At 42.2% G+C, this 14238-nt stretch overlaps 1 protein-coding gene across 1 annotated transcript; it reads right to left on the reverse strand.

Moving 5' to 3' along the window:
• Positions 1–6050: 6050 nt before the first annotated feature.
• On the reverse strand, positions 6051–9006 carry LOC101316312 (PRAME family member 27-like). Its single transcript, XM_004324693.2, has 3 exons — positions 8720–9006; positions 7696–8268; positions 6051–6624 (listed from the first exon to the last, which is right to left on the reverse strand). Exons 1-3 carry the CDS (start codon positions 9004–9006, stop codon positions 6051–6053), a joined length of 1434 nt encoding a protein of 477 aa, XP_004324741.2.
• Positions 9007–14238: the final 5232 nt, after the last annotated feature.

The following is a 14238-nucleotide window of genomic DNA, read 5'->3' on the forward strand; positions in this document are numbered from 1 at the left end:
TAAACTTAAAAGCTTTTGCACAGCAAAGGAAACCATGGACAAAATAAAAAGACAACCTGCTGAATGGGAGAAAATATTTGCCAATGATATGACCAATAAGGACATAATATCCAAAATAACATATAAACAGGTGATACAACTCAACAGCAAAAAAAAAAAAAAAATGGGCAGAAGACTTGAATAGACATTTTTCCAAAGAAGACATACAGATGGTCAACAGTCACATTGAAAGATGTTCAGTGTTGTTAATCATCAGGGAAATGCAAATAAAAAACACAATGAGATATCACTTCACACCTGTCGGAAGGACGATCATCAAAAAAAACCACAGATCACAAATGTCGGCCAGGGGTGGAGAAAAGGGAACCCTCATACACTGTAGGTGGGAATGCGAATTGGTGCAGCCACTGTGGAAAACAGGACAGAGGTTTCTCTAAAAACTAAAAATATAACTATCATATGACTCAGCAATTTCACTACTGGGTATATACCTAAAAACCCCAAGTACAATAATTCTAAAAGATACACGCATCCCAATGTGCACAGCAGCATTATTTAAAAAGCCAAGATATGGAAGCAGCCTAAGTGTCCATCAACAGTTGAATGGATAAAGAAGTGGTATATTCCACACACACAATGGAATACTACTCAGTCATAAAAAAGAAAGAAATTTTAACATTTGTAACAACATGGATGGACTTGGAGTGTATTATGTATAATGAAATGTCAGACAGAAAATATAAATACTGTATGACATCACTTATATGTGGAATCTGAAAAATAAAATAAACTAGTAAATATAACAAAAGAGAAACAGACTCATAGATACAGAGAACAAACTAGTGTTTACCAGTAGGGAGAGGGAAGGGAGAGGGGTAAGATAGGGTTAGGGGATTAAGAGATACTAAGTACAATGTATAAAATAAATAAGCGAGGAGTATATATTGTACAGCACAGAGAATATAGCCAATATTTTACCATAATAACTATAAAATTAGTATAAACTTTAAAAATTGTGATTTAGTATGTTGTACACCTGAAACTTATATAACATTGAACTTCAACTATACCTCAATTAAAAAAAAAAAATTCAAGCAGCTCAGCCTACTGATAGAAGCACTGGAGGATGATTTGAAATCCAGTGACCTTTTCTTTTCCCCCTTTTGGCTAATTAAAAAAATAGAATATAGTGGTGAGCTTGACATAAGTTGAGGAAAATTATCTTCTAAGAGGATGAAATGGATAATTCAGGAACAACAGGGCTATATACAGGGAGAAAGCGTTGAGAAACCAAAGAGAAGCTTTGGGGAGTACAAGGATTTTTATTACTCTATGGTTGGCAAGAACAGCAAAACATTGGAGCAACCTAAATTTACATAAGGAGACAAAGTGTTAAAATGTGGGCCATTCATTTTATGGACTACTATATGCCCGCTGTTATGAAGAGGACTGATCCTTAAGACCCACCCTTAAACGTAAAAAAGCAAGATGATCTGAATCCCTAAGACACCGTTTCTATAAGGGAAGCTGAACCAGATGTTAGCACATGCAAAAATAAATGTACAGAAAGTCAGAGAGACGTCTGGAAAGTACACTAAACTGAACTCTCTGGAGAGGGGCCTGGGATGAAGAGGAAGTTCAGGGGAGATGTTTCTTCTCTCTGTATTGTTGGGATGTTTTACATTGAGAGTATAGTCCTGTCTTCCTTGGGCAAAACCGACAAAAGTATGGGAAACAAATGAAGGTTTCTTTTGTTACTGAGCCAAACTCGGGTCCACTGATCTGTTGCAGTGAAGCCAATCTGCTGCTACTGAGAGTGACGAAGGGACGTGTAGCACTTATTGCAGGCTCCGAGCAAAGAACGGGGGCAACTGTTGCTCAAAGACCCTAATTCCCTGATGACTTTCAGGAAAAGATTTTTAAAGACAGGGTGAGAGAGAGTGTTGTAGGGTGTGTGATCAGCTCATGGACATTCTTCTGGTCGTTGGTGATGAGGTAATCGGGAATAAATATCATCAAGCTTCTGCTTCCAACCCCTCTGGTCTCTATGTGCTTGTAGCAGCCTGGAGTTCACTTCATTCAGTGTTTTCAAAGTAGCTCAAGGATATGGCTCAGAATGTTATCTATAGCCCTTGAGGAGGAACTAAAGGTCTTTGAATTTGTTTAATGGCTAAGCTATTATTATTTTGTCCTGCTTGATTAGTTTCCTTTGTTTCTGCATTTTATCATATTTTCTGTGTATTCTTGGAACTCAGGGTAGGCCTAGGAGGATAAAGGTTTTCTACAAACAAGAGGCAGGTGCAGGACATGAGGGGGTGTCTGTCCTGGGAAGGACCCATAGGGTTCTGCTCAGTTACACTTCCAAGTACAACTTATATGTACAAATGCATTGACCACAAGTGCTGTTTCTTCCGTATCCAATTTATTTGTTATTGGTAGACAGTTAGTGTTGACTTTCCCCAAATGTGCATTTCAGTGCAAAATAACGTTTGGCTATAAACCGTTGTTAAATATGTCCATGCGCCCACAGTTATAAGCATTTACTGCCACACCAGGTTTCTTGTTCAGCTGCAGGACCACAGGGTGATAGAGACACAGTCCCTGCACTTTATGAGACTATTAATGTTGTTGATGAAAATTCAATTAACTCTCAAGAAGAAAAAAAAGGGAATTTTATTTGAGCCAAACTGAGGATTATAACCCAGGAAGCAGATTCTCAAAAAGCCCTGGGAACTGTTCCATGTGTTAGAAGTCAAAGGCACAGTCATGTACATTTCTGAGTCAAAGGATCACTCATCAGAATGACATCCTGATGTTTTACATGAAGTTCACCAAGGATACATAGTCCAGGTAAGCACGTACAAGGTGAGCAGCAAGTCACCATGAACCCCTACAGAGCTGGGAAAGAACACTGTTCTTTTAAGAAGTTACATTGCTGGCATCAGAAGAAAAAAAATTGATCTTTAATGTTGAGCGGGCGCTCCCATCTTTGAGGAGCTCATTGCATATTAGGCAGGCAGGAGGCCCAGACAAACACAGAGAGAGACTTTTCTGTTTAATGCTTTTCTTGTCCTGCCTTAAAATATAAGTTTTATTTCATCATTGTCTAACAGGTAAGTTTGTCAACAGAAAAAATTGTAATACGTACCCTTTTCGTATGATCCAGCAGCCTCGTTCCTTGGTATCTATCCAAATGAGTTGAAAACGTATGTCCAAACCAAACATGCACATAGATGATTTCAGCAGCAAACCAAAGAAGCAAGAAAGCTGTCCTTCAGTATATGAGTGAGCAAATAAACTGTGGTATATTCAGACAAGGAATGGGATCAAAACATGAGAAGACATGGAGGAAACTTAATAAGTGAAAGAAGTCGATCTGAAAAGGCTACGTACTGTATGAGTCCAGAAATATGACATTTTTTCTTTTCTAAAAATTTTTATTGGAGCATAGATGATTTACAACGTTGTGTTACTTTCTGCTGTACAGCAAAGTGAATCAGTTCTACATATACATATATCCACTCTTTTTTAGATTCTTTTCCCATATAGGTCATTACAAAGTATTGAGTAGACTTCCCTGTGCTATAAAGTGGGTTCTTACTAGTTATCTATTTTATATATAGTAGTGTGTATATTTCAATCCCAATCTCCCAATTTATCCCTCCCCCACCTTTCCACCCTGGAAACCATAACATTGTTTCCTACATCTGTAACTCTATATGACAATTTGGAAAAGGCAAAGCTCTGGGGAAAGCAAAAGTATCAGTGGTGGCCAGGGACTGGGGGGTGGAAAAGACAAATAGGCAAAGCAAAGAGGATTTTTAAAAAAAAAGTTTATTGAAGTATAGTTGATTTACAATGTTGTGTTAGTTTCAGGTGTACAGCAAAGTGAATCAGTTATACATATACATATATCCACTCTCTCTCTCTTTTTTTTTTTTTACATTTGTTTCCCATACAGGCCATTGCAGAGTATTGAGTAGAGTTCCCTGTGCTATACAGCAGGTTCTTATAAGTTAGTGCAGTGAAAATACTCCATATGATACTGCACTAGTAGATACATGCAACTATACATTTGTCAAAACCCATAGAACGTACAACCCTAAGAGTGGACCTTGGTGTAAACGATGAAGTTTGGTTGATAAGGATGTCTCAGTGTAGATTCATAAATTATAACAAATGTACTCTTCTGGTGGGAGATTTGGATATCCAGGGAGGCTGTACACGTGGGGGCAAGAGACAAATGGGAACTCTCTGTACTTTCTGCTCAATTTCACTGTGAATCTAAAACTGCTCTAAAAAATAAAGTCTACTTTAAAAAATATAATTGTAATCCTAGCTCTAAAATTTTATTATTGTAAATATTTTTAAAGGAGAAAAAATCTCATTCATTGATCTCTAAAATCAGTTTTCATGTCTTATTTGTCTTGAGACGCCAAAGGAAGTTCAACATTTTTTAAAAAATCCACATGCATTCTTTACAAGTACTAAATTACCTCTATAATTTTCAAAGAAATTTCATGTATTTAATATTCATATAAATGTGCAAATATTTAAACTCAGCTAGTATTAACAGGACAGCAAAATTTTTAAAAAGTACTGACGTATACAGTCCTGCTTACAAAACCGATTTATATCCTCCTGTCTGATCTACCAGCTGGTGGCCTAGGAGACCTGAGGCTCAGAATGTCTATCACTAGAGATGAATCCAATCTCTCCTATGCCCTCCCTTCCTCCTCCCTGCACTGGCTGAGAGAGCAGCTTGAGTGAACCATGATTCATTGGTGTCCACATGTGAAAGGTGAGACCCATTTCAGGCCCTGGGTTTGCTCTCCACCCTGTTGTAAGGAATAGAGGGTAAGCTAGAGGAATGTAGATACTGAGGTTTCCACTAGGAGAGAAAAAGAAGGGAAAGACTCATTTAGTTATCTCTTAGTGTATGCTAGCTCCAGGGCCAAGCCCTCAAGTGCATTCTCTCATTGGAACTTACAAATGTCTAATGAGCTGGGTTTGTATCATTATCTTCCTTTTGCAAGGCAACCGAGGCTTTTGATTCATGTTCCTCCACCCCTATATCCACTCCATCCCTGGCGCACCAACACCCTGAATTTCCCATCAACTCCTTGAGTCAACTTTTCCCCTTCAACCTTTTTTTTTTTTCACTTTGAGACAATTATATATATTTTTTTCTTTTAACATCTTTATTGGGGTATAATTGCTTTACAATGGTGTGTTAGTTTCTGCTTTATAACAAAGTGAATCAGTTATACATATACATATGTTCCCATATCTCTTCCCTCTTGCGTCTCCCTCCCTCCCACCCTCCCTATCCCACCCCTCCAAGCGGTCACAGAACACCGAGCCGATATCCCTGTGCCATGCGGCTGCTTCCCACTAGCTATCTACCTTACGTTTGTTAGTGTATATATGTCCATGCCTCTCTCTCGCCCTGTCACAGCTCACCCTTCCCCCTCCCCATATCATCAAGTCCGTTCTCCAGTAGGTCTGTGTCTTTATTCCTGTCTTACCCCTAGGTTCTTCATGACATTTTCTTTTTCTTAAATTCCATATATATGTGTTAGCATATGGTATTTGTCTTTCTCTTTCTGACTTACTTCACTTTGTATGGCAGACTCTAGGTCTATCCACCTTATTACAAATAGCTCAATTTCGTTTCTTTTTATGGCTGAGTAATATTCCATTGTATATATGTGCCACATCTTCTTTATCCATTCATCCGATGATGGGCACTACAAATAGAACTACCATATGACCCAGCAATCCCACTACTGGGCATATACCCTGAGAAAACCAAAATTCAAAAAGAGTCATGTACCAAAAGGTTCATTGCAGCTCTATTTACAATAGCCCAGAGATGGAAACAACCTAAGTCCCCTTCAATCTTGTACCCCTGCTGGGTCACCTTTCCTTTTCACATTCACGTTGAGCAGATGCCTGAAACCATAGGTCTGTGTTCTCTTCACAATGCACCTATTTCCTAGGTTTCAGTTTCCAGTGCCCAGAAGAAAGTTTTTCATAGAGGCAACCAACTAGGGAGGGACAAAACAGCAGTATATAATGGTCTTCTCATGACAGAATATCTCATTGCCCCAGCGAGGACAGGGGCTAGAGCTAATCCAGATGGTCCTGGGCCTTCCTAAGTTCCTCATAATCTCAATCAGCTCAGCCTGAAGCTGGGCAAGTCTCCCCAGGTGTAGAATTCTCTGAGAGCTGTAACTCTCCTTTGGGGCAGGATACAGCTCTAGGATTAAACTGGGCAGTCCATCAGTATGACGCAGCAGCTTCTCCATGATGGCCATGGAGAGGAGGTTCCCACAAATGCTGAAGGTCCTGAGCTGGGAGCAGTGGCTCAGGGCAGGCAGGATCGCCTCAAGTTGACAGTCCATGATTCCACACAGATTTAAGTCCAGTTCCTGGAGCGTGGCTGCAACTTTCTCCAGCAGAACTTGGAGGAGCTCAGGACTGAAGTCAGTCAGTGGGACACCACTCAGATCCAGGCCCTTTAGCTGACTGATGTTCAGGCACTGGGACAGATGTTTCAAGTCTGATTCTGTAATCAGACAGTGAGTTATTGCGAGGTTCTCCAAGGGAGTCTTCAGGCACCTGGGAGAGAAACTGAGGAATTAGGTCTTGGAAACTGGGATGGAACGTGACCTCAAGGAGGGAGATAAGTGTTTTACCCAAGGCCAAGGTCATTTTGACCATCTGATAACAATCAATACCCAGAAGGCCCAATCTCATTTTAGCCTGACTCCTGTCATCTTCTTTGTTTGGCTGAGATAAGTACACAGAATCTTGAAAGCTCTCTCTCCTTATCAGTCAAGCAGGGTACAACATACTGCACTTCCTTTTGCGGATGAACGAAAAGAGTGGAATTCACTAGAACATGCTCAGAGGAGAGCCTAGCACAGAGCCTCAATCAAGAGCGGGCATCACTGAATTTTCATATTTAGAGTTGAAACAAACAAAAAATACTCTCACATCAGGGTGCCTTTAGCTCACTACTTGAGCCCCAGGTGCCCATATCTCTGGGCCAGATGAGGCTGGAGGGAGACATGCACAGAGAACCAACCTGGACAAGATCCCACATCATCACCTGGGGTCTCCAGTCTGCAGGGGCTCAGTTACATCCCTGCATCATCTGCAAACCACCTACCACTTTTTATTTTGCTTTTGGCTCCCCATTCCTTACCACCAGAATCATGCATTTCCCGTATATTAATTACCTAATCTGGAGCACAAGCAACATTTTACAGATGGGGAATTTGAGACAGGCTCACTGTGGTCACAAAACGGTTGAGCGCAGAGTTCCTCTAGAAATACTCAGGTCTGAGGTTCTTTCCCCTCTTCAGTGCCCTCTTACCTGTTTTTTTTGTTTGTTTGTTTTTTGTTTTTGTTTTTTTTTGTTTGTTTGTTTTTGTTTTTTTTAAGTCACCTGAACAAAGACATCTCTTCCTGAGAAAGAAATCACAAACACTCTGATACATCTGAACCCTCCAATCTATAGCTTCCTAGCATGGTGTCCCTTTCCAGAGCCTCTATCGCACTTTGTCCCTCTACCTTGATTTGTGTGGTTATGTGATGCCACACTTCAAGGTAGAGCAACAAAGGAAACAATGCACGTGACGTTCTAGTGTTGTGTTCTCTGTTACTCGGTCAGTGGTGCACACTCACCTGAGCATCTGGTCCAGGCGACCTTGGAGGAAGGAGGGAGATTCCATACGGAGATCCCGGAGGTGGTGCAGCCTGAGGAACTGAGAGGTAATTTGGACAACGTGCTGCTGTTCCAACTCCTCAAAGGCAGACACAAGAATGGGGGAGAGAAAGAGTCTCTGCACATTACCCATCTGGCCCAGGAGAGGAGCAAACACGGCCAGGGTGGACAGATGCCAGGTGCAATTCACTTGCACCTCCTGGATACAGTCCAATTGCACCATACTCAGGACGTTCATAATATTTTCCATGGACATTGTAACAATTTTCAGCTTCTTACAGCACAGGTGTATGGAAACTTTTCTCTTCTCCACCCACTGCATGAGGTAGATAAAGAATTCATCCATGGTCCCTTCACTGAGGCAAAGTTCTATAAACACCTCCAACGGAGCCAAGGGCTTCTCTGTCCTTGACCTGTCCTCAGCCACAGGTGCCATTGATGAGCTTGAGGACACACGGACATTGGATCCAGACCACATGCTCCAGAAGTCCTGGCCAGTATTCCTTAAATCCAGCACCCGCAGTTTGCACCTCCTGTGGGGGAAACAGCAGATTGGCAGCGATGGTTTAAGATCCACACTGAATGAAACCGCAGTCTCAGAATTTAGGCAACACTCACTTCCCACGTGTGCTTTTACTTCACGTTCCTGACGTCACCTGCTGCCTTGTCCTCTTCTTCCCTCTCTGCCTTTCTTTCCTCCATCTCCTTTCCCACTTCCATTCTTTCTGGTTTTCTACTTCTAGTACCTTTAATCATCACTAGAAGGCTGTGGGGGCATGTTCTTTCAGGCTCCCCTGCATCTTAGGCACTCCTACACTTCCAGAAGGCATTTCCCGAAGTGAGCTCAGCAATGGCCAAGGCCTCTGAGCTTCTTCCTTGGCATCATCAGAAGCCTCTGGTCCATCCCTTGGCTACCTACTCTTACGACACCAGCTGTCTCTTCAACAATGTCTAGGACCCTACCAGCCTACCTGGCAGACTCACCTGAGGCAATCCTTCTGGGCAAGCAGGACATCAAGCCCATCCAACACTGCTTGTAAGGTCCCCACATGAGGCATCTCCATCAGGCCTCCCAGAGGTAGGCGGACAAAGGGCCAGGCTTGCACCATGGCCTTCAGGGTCTCACTGTGTCTCCCATGGAAGGCCTCCATGAACAGTGATGGGAAGAACTCTGTTGGTAGATCCTTCAGAGCAGCAAAGGCCAAGGCCTCATCCCTCAGCAGGCTCATTCCCACCAGGTCCAGGAGTCTGGGTGGATTCCAGATACTCATTCTGATCTTTTCCAAAAGGAAACCTGTGGAAGCCATCAGAGAACAAGACATCCTTTTCATGCCAAGCATGAGCAAGCCTCCATTGTCTCCCCACCCTTCAGAGGGACTTAGCACAGTGGTAGAAGTGCCTCAATTTTCCCGAATTCCACTCTAGTTTCAGCGGACACAAAGCCATAACTCTTTCCCTACTAGCAGCAGAACAAGTATCTCACAAGTACCAAGGAGAAGGAAAGGCAACCACTAGTCCATCCATTTCCACCCACTGCTTTGCTTAATTCATGTCCCAGTGGTAAGTGTGTACCATGAACCTTAACAATGTCCCTTATCTTTCTTGGGGGAAAACTTTCAGACCATCACTTAGGGCCCCAAAACTATGGGAATAGGAGCATCATGTGGTCCAGAACAGCCTCCATCTTCAATTCCCACAGTTAACTTGGCTGAGAAAGATGAAGGAGATGCCCCTGAAATGAATGCTATTTGCACAAAGTAAATATTTTAAACGCCAAGAAATAAAATTCCAAAGAGATACTTTTCATTAAAAAGAATATCTGTTTGGTTAAGACATTTAGAAATAATATAAACCAACGCACAAATCAAAGTATTTGGGATTAAGGCAAATTTACACTTAGAGGTAAAACCAAAATCTTAAATCAGTTTATCTGAAAAGAAATAAGAAACCTTCCATACCAAGCTACATGCCACCATTCAAGACACAGAGATCATGGGTAAGATGAGGGTGTCCTTAGCGGAGGTATGTAACTGACCAGCTCTGATGATATTGGCGAGGTGGTGCTAGGGCCTCAGACTCCTCGGAAAATCCAGGAGGTGACTGGATTCTGCATCTCTTCTTTGGTCCAGGAAGATTTTATACACCTTTCTAATCACAACTTCCTTCTTTCCAACTACTAACTTCCAATCAGAAAGCATACCTGATTAGATTCCAGACTGTCCATCAGGTTAATCCTGATGGGATCTTTGTCTATCTCAAGAGGAATGGATTGAATCAGATATTCATTCAGGAAAGAGAAAGAACGAAGGAGGGGTATTGGAGTCAAAGGCACGTTCCTTGATTCACTCCACAAATATTCATTGGGTTTGACCAATACCAATAGTTATACCTGTGGGTATGAGACAGGGAAGGGGCTATTGATTTGTGATATTGGATAGGAAAAACAAAAATTTAAAGCATCAGTGTTGGGGGATCTTTGGCCATATCACAATTATCAAAATGTCCCAGAATAAAAAGAGCTTCATGAAGACAGTGGTGTTGTTCCCAACGGAAACACAATAAATCCATCCCTGTATCAAGTGTCACTTAGGTGTTATGTCGGAAACATGCGAGATCATGAGCTGATTCGGGTAGCAAGGGAAGTTCTTTGGGGGATGTGGTTGGTTTTCCAGCCTTATGTCAAGGCTTCTCTGAAGGAGGTCAGGTCAAAATCACAGTGAGAAGGGTGGGGCTGGGCAGCATGGAGCTGGGCATTCCTAAAGGGACCATGTGAATGAGCCAAACAGTGGAAAACATAGTTGTTGTTGTTGTTGTTGTTTTCTCCTGAGAAGGGAGAAGATTTAAAGGCTATTCTCTGGGTGGAGTTTGGAAATTAAAAGGGAGTGGCTAAGAGGAGGCAGTGTCATCTCTGACGGTGTTTCCTCCCAGAAAGATGGTGTCAGCACAGCAAACAGGCATGAAAAGGTTAATCTGAGAATGTGAGAAGAGGGAGAGGCTGGGAGCCCTGGGAAGTCAGGCATTTCCAAGACTGAGAGCCACTGAGGGTGGGCACTGTGGGCTGTTTGGGAACTTGGAACCAGGGGGAGACATGAACATCGTCAGTCACAAATAACCCTGTCATCCAGGGGCAGCTGCTAAAAAGAGATGTTTTCCTTTAGGTTTTTTCCCCACAGAGGATAATTCCCAGATGGCAAATAGCCCCACCCATTTTCCAGGGGTCTTGGAAGCTCAACCATAGTCCCATTGTCCCCTTTCCAAGTATATTTTGATAATTACTGTTTTCTAAAACTTAACTAAGTTCAGCACAGATTCTGATCAAGGTAATAGCAATGGGCACAGAAATAAAATTCTGTTTTTCTCTTCATATTAAGCACTGTTCACAAATACCAACACCTCTTCCAAACAAAATTCAGAAGCTGTATTTGGTGTTTAAGGGTCTGCCACGTTCAGGTATGAGTTCCACCCCAGCTACACCACACAGAGACTCTTTTGAAGTTTCAGGACACAAAGAAAGCTGGACCTTCTCTCCACCCCCAGAATTTTCCATGCCTCCCACCCCCCATTCCATACAGTGCCCAAACAATTCTTGTATACCACTGGTTGCCAAGGCAAGGATTATTTGAAGATTGTTCTCTATCTTGGTATCTTTCCTGAAGATTCTTTTCACCATATTTCTACCATGGGTATAAATGACTTTTACATAAAATTGGGCTAAACCAAATTGTACTCAATAGACTTTTAACTCCCAGGCCATCAAGCACCTTTACTAATGAGTTGCAGTATAGTGAGATCTGCAACAACAGTAATCATAACCATCTCTGTTTATGGAACACAAACTGGGTGACCACTGGTGCTGACACTTTTTATCCACTAGTTAAGACATTAACCTTCACAGAATCTAGAGGTCACTGCTATTTCTCTGCATTTTTAACCTGGTGGATTGGGGTCTTACTCAGTAGAGGAATCTGCCCACTGCCATGCAGTGAATAACTGGTAGATTCCCTTTGTTGACGGGATCAGAAGGAACCAAGGAACCCTGAGCTGTCAAACAACCTAAATTTTGGAGACAACTGACTGAGAGACTTCACTCGAATGTTAGTGGAAATGGGGAAAGTGCAGTGTCTCAGGTGGGGATGTTTCTATGGGTTTGCAGCTTCCATGAGATCCAAAAAGACCATTGTTTTATTTTATTTATTTATTTTTGAGGTACGCGGGCCTCTCACTGTTGTGGCCTCTCCTGTTGCGGAGCACAGGCTCCGGACGCGCAGGCGCTGAGCGTCCATGGCTCACGGGCCCAGCCGCTCCGCGGCATGTGGGATCTTCCCGGACCGCGGCACCAACCCGCGTCCCCTGCATCGGCAGGCGGACTCTCAACCACTGCGCCACCAGGGAAGCCCAAGACAACTGTTTTAAAGTGGCAGGTTGTAACTAATTCTCTGAAGAAAACTCCAGGGATGAAATGGAAAGGTCCAAAGTGGGCAGACTCGAAGTTGAGCCTCTCTGGGATATTTGGGAATTTGCAGGATACTGGGAAGGAGCTTTCTTTCCTGAGCAGTAATCAACTGTGGGAGCTGTGTCAAAGAAAACCAGAGACAGACACAGGTTTATACGGTAAAGGCGAATTTTATTCAGGATTATTGCAACAGAGGAAAAGATACACCAGTATGGAACTGGTCTCCGTTCACAATACAATGAAGACATTTGGGAATTCACAACCAACAAGCAGGGGGTTTCCTGGCTGGAAAATTACTATGAGGAGACTTCAGTTCTGGGGGAAATCTGGCTAAACCAGTGTAACAGGATTCCTACCGAATCCTGTGATCAGATACCAAGAGTGGGGAGTGAGGAATTTGGATCAGTTATTATTGGAATAGCAGGTATCAAAGGTGTGGATTCTTCTAAAACTGACGAATCAGGGTTCTTCCTAAAGCTGGATTTTACAAGGATGTGCACAGATGGGCCTAGCAGAAGGTCAGGAGACTGACTTAGAGTTTTCAAGTGTAATGCCAGTTGAGGGGATCGTGTTGGAGCCATGGGCGCATTGTGCAAATCCTGATGTAGTGAAGAGCTTGGCCAACTTGAGAACAGGAAGAAAGCCACTGAGGCTGGGCAAAGAGGTGCAGGCAGTTCAGGAAGGATCCATCAGAAGATTTTCATGATCTTATTAATTCTTTCCCTACTGGTGAAGAAAGTTAGGGGAAGATTGTTTTATTCTTATATTGTTATTTATTCTGGTACACACCATCCAAGCGCACCTGGTGTGGTCTGAGTGGTGAGGGTTAGCACAGGGTGATACAGCCACCCTCTGTCTATTCCTTCTCAGTTGGTTCCTTTAAGTTTATACAGCTAAATCAACCCTAAGTGCAAATATTTGCTCTTCTCTTTTCCATTGTAAAAGCCTTGACTCTTTTCTTTTTTCAGTTTTCTTTTGGCATATTTTCCTAGAAGATTTTTTCCAGTTTTATTGAGATACGATTGACCTCTTTTTCAGTGTACAACATAATGATTTGATATATGTATACACTGTGAAATTATCACCACAATAAATTTAGTTATCATCCATCACTTCACATAGTTAAAATTTTTTCCTGTGGTGAGAACTTTAACGATCTACTCTCCTAGCATTTTTTTTTCAAGTACACAATACAGAATTGTTAACTTGTCACTGTGCTATACATTACATCCCTATGACACATTTATTTTATAACTAGAAGTTTGTACCTTTTGACCACCTTTATTCATTTCCCCATAAATCTTTATTTGACTTGTTTCACTTAACATAATGCCCTAATGATATGTCCATATTGTTGAAAATGGCAGGATTTTCTTCTTTTTTATGGTTTTAATTCTGAATAATATTCATATATATATATGAATATATATGTATTATATATATATTCACATTTTCTTCATCATTCATTGATTGTTTCCCTTTCTTGACTATTGTCAATAATGCTGCAGAGAGCTTAGGGCTGCAGATGTCTTTTTGAGAAAGTGATGTCATTATCTTCATATATATACCCAGAACTGAAATTGCTGGATCTTGTGGTACGTCCATACTGTTTTCCACATTGTCTGCACATTCTTACATTCCCAGCACAGTGGCTACACAAGGGCTCCTTTTTCTTCACACCCTCACCGTCACTCGTTATCTCTTGTCCTCTTGATGACAGCCATTCTAAAAGGTGTGAGGTGATATCTCCTTGTGGTTGTGATGTACATTTCCCGAGCATCTTTTCAAGTACCTGTTGGCCATCTGCATGTCTTCTTTGCCAGAATGAAGTCAGCAGTGGGCAGTCCCCTGAAATTGGTAGAGTGTAGAGAAATACAGGATACAGGTCAACCAGAAGTGTGTTTTTTCTGTAGGATACGGCAGACCAGGTGGAGAACTTGGGGTCTGGGATGGGGGGTAGTTCCCCTGGAGGCCTCTCAACAGTGGGGCTCAAGAGACTCAGTTCCATCCCCTGGCTTCAAGCCAGCCTGGGAGTACCTGAACGGCTCAT

This window comes from Tursiops truncatus, chromosome 1 (assembly GCF_011762595.2).
Source record: "Tursiops truncatus isolate mTurTru1 chromosome 1, mTurTru1.mat.Y, whole genome shotgun sequence".
Lineage (NCBI taxonomy): Eukaryota > Metazoa > Chordata > Mammalia > Artiodactyla > Delphinidae > Tursiops > Tursiops truncatus.

Coding starts and splice junctions, on each gene's coding strand:
- LOC101316312 (XM_004324693.2), bottom strand. CDS start 9,006: ATGAGTATCTGGAATCCACCCAGACTCCTGGACCTGGTGGGAATGAGC. Junction 8,269..8,719: donor GCCCAGAAGGATTGCCTCAG/GTGAGTCTGCCA, acceptor TTTCCCCCACAG/GAGGTGCAAACTGCGGGTGC. Junction 6,625..7,695: donor CGCCTGGACCAGATGCTCAG/GTGAGTGTGCAC, acceptor TTTCTCTCCCAG/GTGCCTGAAGACTCCCTTGG.